At 36.2% G+C, this 15,730-nt stretch overlaps 2 protein-coding genes across 2 annotated transcripts in view; one reads left to right on the top strand and one right to left on the bottom strand.

Moving 5' to 3' along the window:
• Positions 1 to 15,730, bottom strand: part of SPR (Sex peptide receptor) — a 187,397-nt gene that overhangs the window by 98,442 nt on the left and 73,225 nt on the right. The window lies entirely within an intron of this gene.
• On the top strand, positions 8,120 to 9,100 carry LOC111512890 (probable transaldolase). The gene has a single exon (XM_023169049.2). The coding sequence runs from the start codon at positions 8,120 to 8,122 to the stop codon at positions 9,098 to 9,100; it is 981 nt and encodes a 326-aa protein (XP_023024817.2).

Here is a 15,730-nt window from a genome sequence, read left to right as displayed (position 1 = left end):
TATCTGTGGTTAATTATATGGCAACATAGAAATTTGGATACAAATAGATTAAATTTGACTCTACATGACACATATTGCATTTCAATCACGTTTTCATACTCATATAGTACCAATGATATATGTGAGAGGGAGCTATAGCTTCCCCAAGCGCTTTCATACTCACAGCGTTTTCATATTCATAGCGTTTTTTACTCATTGAGTTTTCTTAACCATGGCATTTTCATACTCAAAGTGTTTTCATACTTAGAGTACTCATACTCATGATCAAACTCATAGAGAACTCATACTCATGTATGGAATAGAAAGTTATAGCTTTCTCAATCATTTCTCACTCATAGTATTTTTATATTCATGGTGTTTTTTACTCATAGAAAATGAAACTCTCGGGGCGGTATAGCTTCCTCAAGCGTTTTGATACTTGTAGCATTTTCATACTCCTGGCGGGGTACGAATATAATGAATATATTCTGAAAATGAAAATGCTTGAGGAAGTTATAGTATTCTCGAGAGTTTTTATACCCATAGCGTTTTCATACTCAGAGTATAAAAACGCTCGAGGAAGCTATAACATCCTCAGGCTTTTTCATACTCACAGCGTTTTTATATTCATAGAGTTTTCATACTCAGAATATCAGAATGCTTGAGGAAGCTATAGCATCATCAATAAGTTTCACACTTATAGTACTTTCATACTCACAGCGTGTTCATATAATAGCGTTCCCATATCCATAGCGTTTTCATACTCATAGCGTTTTTATACTAAGATTATTAAAACGCTTGAGAAAGCTATAGCATCCTCACGGGTTCTCATACTCAAGAGTTTTCATACTCAGCGTATAAACTCGCTATAACATTCTTGAACGTTTTCATACACATATCGCTGTCATACCCATAGAGTTTTCATACTCGTTGCGTTTTTATACTCAGATTATGAAAACACTTGAGGAAGCTACAGTATCCTCAAGCGTTTTTATACTCATAGTTTTTTCATACTCAGCGTTAGCGTTTTCATACTCAAGAGTATGGACACGCTTGAGAAAGCTATGGCATCCTCAAGCGTTTTTATACCCATAGCGTTTTTATACTCAAGATTATGGATACGCTCGAGGAAGCTATAGTATCCTCAAGCGTTTCCATATCCATAGTGTTTTCATACCTATAGCGTTTTCATACTCAAGAGTATGGACACGCTTGAGAAAGCTATAGCATCTTCAGTGGTTTGCAGACTCATAGCGCTTTCTTACTCAAGAGTATGGACACGCTTGAGAAAGCTATAACATCCTCAAGCGTTTTTATACCCATAGCGTTTTTATACTCAAGATTATGGATACGCTCGAGGAAGCTATAGTATCCTCAAGCGTTTCCATATCTATAGTGTTTTCATACCCATAGCGTTTCCATACTCAAGAGTATGGACACGCTTGAGAAAGCTATAGCATTCTCAGTGGTTTGCAGACTCATAGCGCTTTCATACTCAAGGGTATGGACACGCTTGAGGAAGCTATAGCATCTTCAGTGGTTTGCAGACTCATAGCGCTTTGATACTCAAGAGTATGGACACGCTTGAGAAAGCTATAGCATCCTCAAGCGTTTTTATACCCATAGCGTTTTCATACTCAAGATTATGGATACGCTCGAGGAAGCTATAGCATCCTCAAGCGTTTCCATATCCATAGTGTTTTCATACTCAAGAGTATGGACACGCTTGAGGAAGCTATAGCATTCTCAATCGTTCGCAGAGTCATAGCGCTTTCATACCCATTGCGTTTTCATACTCAGATTATAAAAACGCTCATGGCATTTTTTATTATATGTAAAATCACTGTCGTTTATTTGTACGTCAGTCTTCATTAGTTATCACATGTTTCTCGAGTCGGATTCTTTTTTATTTCGAAAGGAACTCAGTTCGTCTTTTTACAGTGACTTTCACAGTTGTTTGGTAAAATAACAGTTTTGAAAGCATCGTGTTTTCGGTTCTACTATTTTTCGATTCGGTCGAAGACGCAAACAAGGAATAACAAACTTTGGGTAAACACATTCAACTTTGAATGACAAACTTGGAGATTTGCCGTTCTGAGAGAAATAATGAGGTCATTATACACGATCAAAGCGAACTTAGATCAAGAAAGTCATGATATTCATTTTTGGAAAATTGATTTCACTTGAGGATTATTAAAGTATGTGGTTTGATCGCCTATGAAATATTCGCGAACAAAAAGTTTATGGAAAAAACTTTTTTCGCTTTTCATTTTTCTATATAATGAATAGAATATAATAATAAAATCTGTCGAGGAAGTTCAAAAATGAAGAGAATCAGTGAAGAATGATGTACCTATGTCACAGCTTTCTTCTTATATGTCTGTCTGTCTGATGCGTTTTCCATGTTTATTTTTGTTATCTTCTTGTTATCTATGATTTAAAATCATGTTTACTTTTGTGGTCTTTTCTGGTTCTCAATCGTTTCTTCTCAATTTTGATTGGGACAATGAGCGGATTAACATATTGGCTGTGGGTAAACTGTTATATGAATCAAAATCAATTAAAAGAGCGTATTTTCAACTCAGTAGATTAGATTAGATTTCTTTATTTCCTTCATTATGACGAACATTTACATTTCGTATAGGAATTGTCAAAGCATATACACATATTCAACATAAAACAAGTAAATAAATAAATACGAGGTGAAACAAATACAAATATTCAGATAAAATATGAGTAATTATGAGGCAAAAAGATTAAAATATTCATTAAGTTTTGGGAAACAATGGTCGAAGAAAAACGACTTCAGTCTATTTCTGAATTTCGTTGGGTTTTTGGTGGTTTTTATTATATTTGGTAATTGATTGAAAATTTTAGGTCCCAATAATTTATCATATCATATCATATCACTTTTCGGGGTGAAATCGGTTTTGTTCGTAAACACATAGACGCATAACTCAAAAATATATATACACACTAGAGTTAAAAGTTTATATATTTTAAAAATTATTTGCAGGAATCTCTGAGAAATATTAAATATACATCGAAGTATTGCTTTTTGTGCAATAAAAACATTCTTGCTCATTGTTGAGTTGCCCCACAAGCAAAAACCGTAACGCAACCTGGATTCAACCTGAGCATAATAAACCTTCATTAGTTGGTCTTTATCGAGAACAACCCTCAAATTTCTGAACATATAAGTTACTGAGCTTAACTTGGATACTAGCTGATCACAATGGGCATTCCAATTTGAATTTTCATCGATATGTATACCTAGAAATTTTGCAGTGTGAGTACTTTGCAGGTTTGTGTTATTGATATTCAGATCAAGTGTTTCGACTTTGTTATGGTAATTATGAAAAAGAATTACTTGAGTTTTTTTGGTATTTGAAACTAGATCTTGATTTTGAGATATCTGGAAGTCAGAGTCATAACATTTTCATATTTATTAAGTAAGACATCTGTTCGTTTATCAGATATAAGTAACGATATATCATCTGCATAGGCATGAAATAGGGGGTATGAAATTTCTCTATCTATATTGTTTATATACAGTATGAAGAGAATCGGTCCCAGGATGGATCCCTGTGGCACTCCAGCCTGAACCGTTTTCATTTCGGATGTGGAAGAACAGATATTATCATTATTTCTCTCTCCTTAGAAAGTTTCTTACATTTTTTGTCAAAAGTCAAAACTTTTTTTTCCTAAAAACTAATCTCCCCTGAAAATATACTCCTATATATTTATTTATTGAATAGGTATGACCGATAATTATCGAATGCTAGAATTGATTTTGTCCTCATTTGGAAAAAGTTTTAAGAAATCTCAAGACGTTGGAGATCTGAACAAAATTAACTGGACTACAAGAAAACCTCAAGAAAGTGATAAGAAATTGGCAGAAGCAATTAGGTTCGTACCCTTAATGGTTTGATCGATTATTTACAGACATCAGTTTATGTTCGAAAAATCCTCCGAATTGGATCTAAGTAGGTCGAGTTAACGACAAAAGGAATTAAATTGGTCGACTAGCGATATGCTTTGGGCAATATGACTTTTCTATGGAAATATTATCAAGAAACTTGATGTCAAGATTATTCAAATGGATTTAGTTCAAAACGGCCTATAAATTGTTGAGTTGATTAAAATATTCTTGTCACTTATGAATGCGTTTGAAAATATTCTGACTAGTTCCAAGGTGCTATTGAATATTCATCGTACCATGATCTTAGAATTCACAATGCCAGGCATTGTTGAATTTTATTTTTTAAATAGATAATATAAAAAAATCATCATATTGCTGAATGAAGGATTGAAAACCCTTGAAATGAGGTATTACACGCATCCTCGTTGTGAAAATTTAAAGTATTATGTTGTAAAAAAGTCATTTTTAATATAATTTATTCAACTAGGCATTTTATGAACGTCTAATAGACCCACTGACTTTGGACCTATGAACGCACTGTATATTTCACCCTGTGATGTTGATTGAACAACGCTAGCGCTGATAAGAGATGATAACAATAGTAATAATACCAAGGTAAAAAAAATGTACACAAAGGAAAATACAATGGGTTTGGTGAAATCCCGAAGCGGAGTTTAGGAGACAAGCGTGTGCAACACGACGAATCCTGCTCTTTCATTCAACTCCTTTACAATATACAATAACTTGAATTTTTGCAGTTTATGCGAGACTTTAGTTGCACGATATCTGTTTTTCATACAGCCAGTTACGAGCCTGAAGCTCGTAACTGGCTGTTGTAATGAGTGTAGATAGAAAAACTGAACGATCTCTCAAACAGTGCCTTGCTGTGGTGGGGGGGGGCAGTTATTGTATTTTTGTGTCGGATATTCACTTCATGTTCATTTTGACGAATTCGAACTTCATCATAAAGATACTGCGGTGATTTGTTACTGTTTATATTCTGAAATAAGGTTAAAGACTGCAATAAGAAACGATTCATTGACAGCCATTGCGACTGAGAAAGCTTATGACATAAATGCTGGAACTTACAGATGCCACAGATGTAGCGTAAACAAGAATTTTGGACTTTTTGTATCCTGCACGAATCGACAAGAGACTGAAGTTCAATTTTCTTCGATCTTGTTGAACATGGAAAAACTTCTTCCGAAAAATTGTTCCAGAAATCATATGACAAACAAATTGAAACTGTTTCATAACTCAGTTCAGTGTCATTGCTGGAATAAATGTATCCTTGGAATTTTTGAATTTCAAAAAGGATAATTTTCTTAAAAAAACTGGAAAACAGTTGTCGTTTGAAGTGTTCAGAAGAAAATATTTTATACACTACGGAATTTTAAGTATTTTCGACTATATTCATTATCATGTGGGTTGAAAAATTAGTTTTTCGAAAGATTGATGATAGTAAAGAAATGTATCCGTTCAAGATGTTAATATGAAGTACCTTGCTGGGAAACCTTTGCGGCTGAAAAAATAATGACCTGTCACAATATTTACATAAAATTTAGTGCATATGAATCAGCACTCAAGTAAATTCAGTTAAAATAGGAAACAGTTTTTCTCTTCTCTGGCATTTATTCAAATACTATGTAGTTAATTGTTCAAACTGTGTTTTTTAATAATACTGAATAGCAATACAGTGTGTCCCTGAATTAACAATATTCTAAGACTTCTGAAACAGGTCAATTCTTCGATATCATTTAATTTTTTTTAAATCACAGTTCAATAGGTGGTTAACATGCCTACAAATAATGACAACCCTAATAACATATTTATGTTTGATGTACGTCTCGTTCGTGAAGTCCAGGAAAGTCCCACAGAGGTCATCTTGAATAACTTTTTTCGAGATCAATTCCCCCAAAACCAAACTGATATTTTTGCACTCGACGCGCGTTTCGCCAACAAAGTTAGCATCCTCAGGAGAAGAAAACTGATACCTAGTCTAGTCTGGTTAGTCCTCGTATACTAAAATTTGTTACCTGAGGTTGTATACCTGAAGTCCAATATGGAATTTCTTGGTAATTAACTACCTGCAAGTTCTTAGTAATTATTTCCTTCCTAACAGAAGATTAAAAAGCGGGGTAAACGGGATGGGTCCGTTATCGCTATTCATGCTGTTCGCAAGCTGTTCTAGGCACTCCTAGAAGGAGTGCCTAGAAGATGACAGTACGACCAGTTGTCGAAAGCGCTCGCAGATAATATATATATATATATATATATATATATATATATATATATATATATATATATATATATATATACACAGGAAAAGTGTAGGGATATTTCTAAAAATGCCAATAATTTTTTTTTAGATCGCTTTAGGAAAAAAAAGTTGACGAGTGATTATTAAACGAATGTAACTTACAACAAAATGTATTAAATGGTCAAAAATACTGAGTGCGATTATATAAGCAAAACAAAAAAAAATATGGCTCTTCTTTGGCACCCCAAAAAAAATCATAATACAAAAAAAATTGGAATCAGTACAAAGTATGGCCTCCACGCTGGTTTATTACGGCCCTACATCTATCGTGCATCGACAAAATGAGATTGTCAATGTCTTGTTGAGGTACATTTGCCCATTCAGCGATTAAAAGCTCTCTGAATTGAAACGTTGTGTGAATGTTCCCCATATGCGGAGTAATTCTTCGTTGAAGCATGTCCCACACATGCTCGATAGGATTCGGGTCCGGTGATTGTGCTGGCCATGGCAATACATCAACTCCTTCGTTGGTGAGCCAGTCAGTCACTTGACGCGCGACATCTGGACGAGCATTATCGTGCATTAGGTGGAAGTTTTCACCAACAGCACCAGCAAACGGACGGAAGATAGGTAGAAGAATGGTGTCGAGGTACTGTCGAGCTGTGAGGAAGCGTTTTGGAAAAACGAGATCGGTTCTGCTGCCGATCATGATTCCGCCCCATAGCATTACTGTACCACCTCTGTATGTGTGGACTTCCTGGACGTGTCTCAAACGTTCATTATTTCCAGGTCGTCTCCGCAGTCTTACTCGACGAGAATCTGGATGAAATCCATATCTGGATTCGTCTGTGAACAAAACTGGGGCCCAATCATTTGCATCCCAGTTTTGATGTTCTTGACACCACTCTAATCTTCTACCGCGATTGCCTCTCGACAAAGGTGGACATCTAAGTGGTCTTCTGTTGTGGAGATCTGCTTCATGCAGTCGATTTCTGACAGTATTACGACCAATAGTGCGTCTGCTGCAACACGTTAACCAACTCAGGTGCTGTGATTGTCGGTTGTCTTCTTGCGGTTAAGACCAAAAATCGGTCTTGAACTGCAGTTGTAGCGCGTCCTCGCCCTGGATGTTGTTCGGCTGGACTGCCAGTTTCACGGAAACGCCGCCACAATCGACTGATAACACTTTGGGAGACCCCTAAATGAAGAGCTACATCATTTTGTCACATGCCACCTTGAAGAAGCCCTACAGCTCTATTCATCTCAGCCAATGGTGAGTGATGGCGTTCCATGTTAAAGCACAATATTTCCAGTTCAATTGCTGAGCAAGAACTGCATAGAATGTACAAACTCGACACTTTCAGATTATTCATTTTAGCCGAAAACCTACAGTTTGTAAAAAACTTGATGAAAGATAAGTTACCATTTTTGCAGGCTTTGTTCAACCCATAGAAATCTACAGGTTGGTCGAGTGTACCAATTTAATCGAAATTAAACGACCTCATGCATTTATTTTTATATTTAGTATGTTATAAAAATATCCCCAGACTTTTCCGATGTATTAACAAAAACTTCTTTATTTTAGGTTTGAGGAAGCTATTCTATAGCGAAACACGTGTCTCGGATTTTGTAAAACACATTATAGTGAAAATCTTGCGTCAGTAAACTGATGCGAATGTCACCATAAATTATTTTTCAAATTTGTTGTGCTTCCATAATTAGGGAATGGATCGATTTAGTCTGTTTTGTTATTTTACTCGTATTTTAAAATTAGTCTTGATTTTATCAATATAATTAAGCTGAACTTGGTTTCACCTCTGCTTGTTTTTCATTAAAAGACCAACACTTTATCAAAACAATGATTATTTGGCAGGCAGCTAAAAGATAACCCTGTGATAAGCACAAAACAAATACTCGTTACTTGCAGGTCTCTGTGCTAGTCGTCGATCTATTTCATCATGACGAAGAACACGTTAGAAAACCTACAAGCCTGGTCAACAATAGTTGCTGACACAGCTGACTACGAGGCCATAAAGAAATTCAAGGTAACAGATGTGACTACAAATCCGTCGATCATTCTACAGGTTGCAACTCTGCCTCGTTACGAACATATTCTGAAAACAGCTGTTAAATTAGGAAAAGAGACTGGAAGAACACTGGAAGAAAGAATTGAAAATGCCTTCGACATGGTCCTTGTGCTCTTTGGGAAAGAGATTCTGAAAATAATTCCTGGAATAGTGCACATTCAAGTGGACTCGAGATTGGCGTTTGACACGGAAAGCTGCATCCAAAGAGCTTTGAAAATCGTGAACCTGTTTGCTAAAGAAGGCATACCAAAAGACAAAGTCATGATAAAAATTCCTGCTACTTGGGAAGGCATTCAAGCAGCCGGAGTCCTGGAGAACAAACACAGGGTGAATTGCAACCTAACAACGATGTTTACTTTGGTACAAGCTGCAGCTGGTGCAGAAGCAGGTGTGACTTGCCTGTCGCCTTTTGTAGGTCTTATCGGGCAGTGGTACCAAGAGCACGAAGGGGGACCCTTCGTCCAAGACCAACACCCGGGAGTAACTGCCTTAAGTAATATTTACAACTACTTCAAGAAATTCGGATACAACACCAAAGTATTGGGGGCGTATTTCCTGAAAGTGGAAGAGATCAAAGCTGTGGCTGGTTGTGATTTGGTGACAATACCACTCGAACTGCTTGCAGAACTTACTACCAGCAACGATGCCGTGCCTAGAAGAATCGGTGGAGATTCCGCTGTGCCACAGTTTTTGGAGAAAATGGAAGTATCCGAGTCTAAATTCAGACAGATGATTGACGAAGATCATATGGCGTCAGCTCTTCTTTCTGAGGTGGTGAGAAAATTTTCGACTGACTGCGAAGAGCTGGAGAATATCATCAAGAAGATGTTGGTTGCCTCAGTAGTTGAATAATTCAGTATTCCGAAGTCGAAAATTCGAAATGTTTTTATTCGTGACATGTTGTTCGTTGTTTGGCTTATATCAAAAGAGTATGTAAGATAATCACATAATTATAATCAATTATAATTACAATATGCTGTTGCAAAAATGAGAAGGACATATTCTACGTTGATTTGAATGAGAGATACCTGTTTTTTTTTTCTAAAAACGTATTGATCATTATAACTATGGGTATTGTGATTTTTTTTTTTAATTATCATTCATTGAGCACGAAATGTTAGCTGGAGAAGCTAAAAAATGTTACACTCATGCTAAAGTAATATACAGGGTGTTCCTTAAACACATGCTAATATTTAAGGAGGTAATTCTTAGACCCATTTTAAGAAAAAAACTTCCTATGGACGTATGTCCTAAACGCCTTAACTTTTGAGCAAAGTTTTCAAAAATAATCAGTTTTTTAATAATAACTGAAATAATTTTGTAGACATCTTTGGCATATTTGGTACATATGTTCCATGCCTCAAGGCGGATTTTCTGATGTACACAAATTTGTATTTTTTCAAACAGTGGCATCCCTACGGATTTCGCATTGAATATTTTTGGGGAAAAAGTACTACGCCAATGCTTTCTTTTCAAAATAAAATAATTTTTAAAATCCTCATTTATTTTTGAGAAAATTTGATCTCTTGGTATTTCTTTGTCCGACGCATGATTTTCACTCAAAAAAATAAAAATCGACAGAAAGCAAATTAAGAAATTAGATAAATTTTAAAATGAATGAGAATCTGAAAATTGCTTCATAACGCATTACGATTCCCTAATAATATTTCAAAACATAATCTGCAAAAAAATAAATTTTTCACAAAAACGAGTTTTATTTTATTTTGTGACAGTAAGTCTAAACGAATAGCACAAATTTGTTAATTAGTAATAATACCAAAACTGATTATAAAAATTGTTGTAAGTGGCCACCTGCACTTAGTATGCATGTTTCCGCCCTTCTGCGCATGGAATTACGCACCCGTTCAAATATTCCCGGCGTATTTCGTATAGTTTCACACGAGGCAACTATTCGCTCTCTTAAATCTTCTAAAGTATTAACGGGAATTTTATACACAAGAGTTTTAAGGTGACCCCATAAAAAAAATCTAAACTGTTGAGATCGGGGGATCTTGCTGGCTATTGCTGAGGTCCTCCGCGACCTATCCAACGATTAGGATAAACTGTATTTAAATGGTTTCGGACAATTACACTGAAATGAGCAGGGGCGCCATCGTGCATGTACCATATTCGATTCCTTAACGCAAGTGGCACATCTTCCAATAACCCAGGTAAGTCTTCTTCGAGAAAGTGTAAATAAAAACGACCATCAAGGCGTCCTGGTAGAAAAAATGGGCCTATTAGATGATCACCTATAATTCCTGCCCATACATTAACCGAAAATTGGTGTTGGAAATGGATTTCGGTTATTGCATGGGGATTTTCTTCAACCCACACATGATTGTTATGGAAATTTTGAATGGCATTCCGAGAAAAATTTGCTTCGTCTGTGAACAAAATTTATGTCTCAAACTGCGGATTTAGTGCAATACTTTGTAGATACCACTGACTGAAGTTCACACGCTGTGGAAAATCTCTAGGGAGTAATACCTGCACTCTTGAAATATGGTATGGGTATAACGAAAAATCAACCAAAATACGCCAAACAATTTGATGACAAATATCCAGAGTTCTAGCGATCTTCCTCATACTCGTCTCAGGATGTTCCTCAATTTCTTGCAGCACCGCTTCCTCAATTTCAGGAGTTCTTACTACACGAGGTCTACCTTCCGGAGTCCCTTTCTTGAAACTACCAGTTTCCCCAAGTCGACGATGAATATTTGAAAAGGTTCGGCTATCTGGTAAGGCACGATTAGGATATCTTTCCTGATAAATGCGCCTGGCTTCTGTTGCATTACCATCGGCACAAGCAATTGCTTGGGCCTGATAGACCCGAAGCGTCCACTGCAGGCTTTTAAACAGATCTGGAGAACATTTGTGTTTTAGATGATTGTTCACGTTCAATGTTTTGGACAAAGATTTCATGTTCTTGTGGTATTTTTCTGTTTTATTCATTTTCTATTGGTAGAATTGAAATATGTGATGTAATAGTACGAATAAAAAAAAACATTATTATATTATATTATCATATTATATTATTATAGGTGATAAATTGAAAAGTTATGATATAAAATATCACTCCCATTGATCACAGTTATCTTCAATGATATTTTTTGTATTAAAATGGAGAACCAGAGTAAAAAGTAATAGTTGTTAGATAATGGAACTTCATTACTGGAAAATTGAAGTGATTTCCAAGACATGGAAGCTGCAATCCTCCTATTCAAATAAGGAACCTTACATAGGCTCAACTTAATTTCGCATACGATGAAGGATATTCAGATCTACCAGACAATTCCCAAAGAGTCATAAACTGAGTTAGCGTTGACGAAGCGTTGGGGTGTCATGCATATTTTTAATAAAACCTTTTTTGCCTCGTAAGCAGACAGCTTGGCAAAAAGAAACCAATAAGGAAATAGACGTCTCAGGAAGCGCCCATCTCACTTCTGAGATGAATAACAAACCTGCATATTCCACACGATGAATCCCAAAGTTATGAAAATAAAGTGCGCGGGACAAGTTTACCCCGGAGGAAATATTTGAACGCGAGAGACATGTGAAAATCCGGAACTCAACCTTTATGACTTGAGACGAGAACATTTCTTTCACGGGGAAAGTGTATTATTGTCGGGTGTAGATGATGTTCCCATTATTTGATTTTTCGATGTTGTCTTCAGTGAAGAAAACGCCAATTTTTTAAAAGAAATCAAAATGAGGCAAAATACATACGTATACGGTTATGAATATTTAGAAACGCTTTGTTTTTTGATCAAAATGTGGTTTATTCATCAACGTCATCTCCACCAAGAGCCACAATCATTCCGTCACCGTTATGACCTTTCAGTACCGCGTCGAAAGAAGGTATTTTTGTTCTTTTTAGAAAGAAGCGTTTCGTCTGCATCTGCAGTAGACATCTTCAGTGGTGTAGACAATGACTGCAAGAACAAAGTCGATATAAGGTACCTATGCGGCCGAATAGGTACCTTGTTACGATCGGAGTTTCAGGAGCAGGTTCATTCGTAAGTACAGGGTGTTAATTGAGTATGTTCCACAAATTCAACAGACAATTCTATAGGTAATTTTAAGACGAAATGTTCATATGAACATGGGTCCATGGGTCCATGGGTCCATGGGTCCATGGGTCAACAGGGTGTTGAAATAAAAAAATAGTTATTCGTAAATATCTTAAATATCCGTTACCTAATTTTGTTGTAATTTGGCAATGGTATTTATAATATTAAGGAGCTAATTTAGCCCGAACGTGATTCAGTTTATTGAGTCCAGTGGCGTCTCGAGCGGGATTTGAACGAATATTTTTGACTTAAAAATGTAGGCCACTGACTTTTGTGCAATTTTTATTATTTATTTGAATTAGGCAGTTATATATACAACTTTATAGTCTCATGGATTTTTTTCGTATCTTGCCTAGTTTTTAAGAAAAAAAAGTCGACCTAATTGCATATCCCTGGACCTCACAAGGAATAATATGGGGAATTAGATGTTTCTTTCGGAAATTATTATTTTTACAATTTTTCATTACTAATTATGTAACAATAACAAAAAATATTAAATAACATTAACATCTAGACTAACGAATTACACTGAAATAAGTGTTGGAAATGGCCTCCTTCGGCTTCAATACAACCGTCTAGCCGTCGCATCATTGAATTTCTCACTCTTCTGAAAATACCATAAAAAATAGCCAAGGGTTGGATTGGAAAACGATTGCAGCATTTAATAAATAACTTGACAGTTGTTGTCAACTTTATAAGCTTTTAATTTATAATTGTTATGAAAAGTGTGTTTAGTGGTTATTTTTCGAACCATTTTTGTAAAACATGGTTCAATTTACTAAAAATGGAATGGCAGATATACATTTTTGTAATGAAATGGCTCACGGAAACTCGAATGCCGCAAGACGCATTTACCATGAAAGATTTCCTCAGCGTGTAGTGCCTAACAGAACTTTTGTATGTCTTCATGCACGACTTTCTGAAACAGTCAGCTTTAAAAGATCGATGGTTGTCATTGAGAGGCCTGCAATGGTACGAACAGTTCAAATTGAAGAAGCTGTTTTGAATGAGATTGAAGTAAATCCTCATACCAGTACTCGGACAATAGCTGAAGAACTGAATATTACCCATGTCACAGTGTGGCAGATTTTAAGAGCCCAGCAGTTATATCCCTATCACATGCAACGTGTGCAAGCTCTATTGCCCAGAGATTTTCCTGTAAGACTAGCTTTTTCTAAGTCGAATATTGTTTACAGATGAAGCTTGTTTTTCTCGCAATTCAATTAATAACTTCCACAACAATCACATTTGGCTCGAAAACAATCCACACGCCTTGATAGAAAATAATTTTCAAGAACAGTTTTCTTTTAATATTTGGGCTAGAATTGTCGGTGACCATCTCATTGGGCCTTACTTCCTTCCACCTAGACTTAATGGAGAAGAATACCGAAGGTTTTTAGAATGTGTGTTACCTGGACTTTTAGAAGAAATTCCAGTAATGAAAAGATTCCGTATGCGGTACATGCACGATGGTGCTCCACCACACTTTAGTGTAGTGCCACGGCAGTTTTTGGAACTAAATTACCATAATCGCTGGATTGGGAGAGCAGGCCTACACCCTACTGTACCCTAGTTCATTTGATATCACTCTAATAGCATAACATCCATAACATCCACTAGATACTCTTTTAGAGTATGGGATACATGTTCTTCAAAATTTAATTCATTGTCTAAGTGAATGCCTGAGAATTTAGTGTGCTGTTTGTTTTCTATGTAGAGGTTATCCAAATTCAAATCGTCTAGTATTCATTGGAAAGTAACTAATTTTGTTTTGTTCAGGTTGACGCACAAGGAATTCGCGTTACACCAGGCTTGAATTTGTTGAATATCTATTTTAATCATATTTGATAGCTGAGTAATTTCTTTATTACTCCATATAATAGTGGTATCTTCAGCAAATACAATAAATTGTCTTACGATGTTAATGGTTATCAGGTCACTTTCCATTTATTAAAAACAACATCGGTCTTAAAACAGACCCCTGAGGCACTCTATGTTTTATGTCACTGAGATCAGACTGATAATTTGATGTTCGAACAACCTGTCGACGTCCTATCAAAAATGAACCAAACCAGTTCAAATTTGTTCCTCTTATCCCATAATGGCTGAGCTCCCGTAGCAGTGTCTTATGATCAACGAAAAAATGGCATCTGTGGCATTTTTCGAACTTTCAAAACCGAACTGAAGGCTAGATAGCACACTGTTCATTGATAAGAAGGACGTTAGTCTTTTTTTCACTGATCTTTCAATAATATTTGAAAGGGTCGATAATGAAGAAATGGGCCTGAAATTTGTAATGGAATAATCATAGCTATTTTCAAACATGTGGGAAATATACCATACCTGAATTATTTATTAATGCATTCAAATATTTCTACAGACACTCCATCCATACCCGCCGAAATTTTATTTTTGATTTCATTGATTTTCTGTATAAGCCCATGTACATACGTATCTGTAAAAATAAAGTTTTCAACAACATTTATATTTTTAATGTACTCCAAGTGGTTACAGCTGGCTTTTATGTTCTCTTTTAGTTTTGCACCAATAGAGCAATATGAATCATTGAGTTCTTTTGGAGCTAGGTTACTTTTGATGAGATTGGCCTTATTTTATTTCTTATCTTCTTATATTTCTGAGGCCTTCGACTGTGTGTGGCATGAGGATTTTCTGGCCAAACCCCGATGCTATGGCTCTTCAGCTTCCTCAAAGAATGTTCCCTGCAAGTGGCCGTCTATGGATATCTGTCGAATACTTTCAAAATCAACGCTGGTGTTCCCCTGAAACCCACATTGTTTGCAACCCTCTTTCTATTCATATCGACGACTTATTGAAAAAAAACAAGAATCCAATATATCACTTTGCTCATTTGTCTCATCATTCCATTTGGATTCCAGGCCATCGGGTGCGGATGCACATCTCCAACAGCAGCAGGAGGTTGTATATCTTGATGAGGATCTAGAAGTGATTTCGAAAATTGGTGTTGATGAGTTTGTTGGAATGGACACCAATATGTCTTGGCACACTCATGTCGCTGGAATTGCAAAGGCTGCTTTTGAAAAGCTCGGAAAACTGTTCCGAATGAGAAAACTGTACACTCCTCAGCAACTGTTGATGCTTTATAAAGCTCAGATCAGACCTTGTTTAGCTCCGCCCCGAACCTGCTGGAATTCATTCAGAAAAAAGCCACCCACCTGATTGGAGATGCGAACAATATTTGCAACCTTCATAGTCTGGAACATCGTTGAATGGTTGGAGATTTGTCACTCTTTCGTAGATACTTTCACAAAAGGTTTTCAATTGACTTGCCACATTTGATTCCACCAAGAGCAGTACATATCAGGAATACGAGACGAACTGTAACTGCTCATCGTTTTGAGGTTCAACTCAGTACATCTCAAACTTCACT

The sequence above is a fragment of the Leptinotarsa decemlineata genome, unplaced genomic scaffold (genome assembly GCF_025532065.1).
Source record: "Leptinotarsa decemlineata unplaced genomic scaffold, Ldec_3_MD MMD2_tig00026328_RagTag_RagTag, whole genome shotgun sequence".
In the NCBI taxonomy this organism is placed as follows: domain Eukaryota; kingdom Metazoa; phylum Arthropoda; class Insecta; order Coleoptera; family Chrysomelidae; genus Leptinotarsa; species Leptinotarsa decemlineata.
The sequence above is the reverse complement of the archived record's forward strand: the minus strand, read 5'-3'. Positions and strand labels throughout refer to the sequence as shown.

Excerpts from the sequence above, each read along its gene's own strand:
- LOC111512890 (XM_023169049.2), top strand. The coding sequence starts at position 8,120 with ATGACGAAGAACACGTTAGAAAACCTACAAGCCTGGTCAACAATAGTT.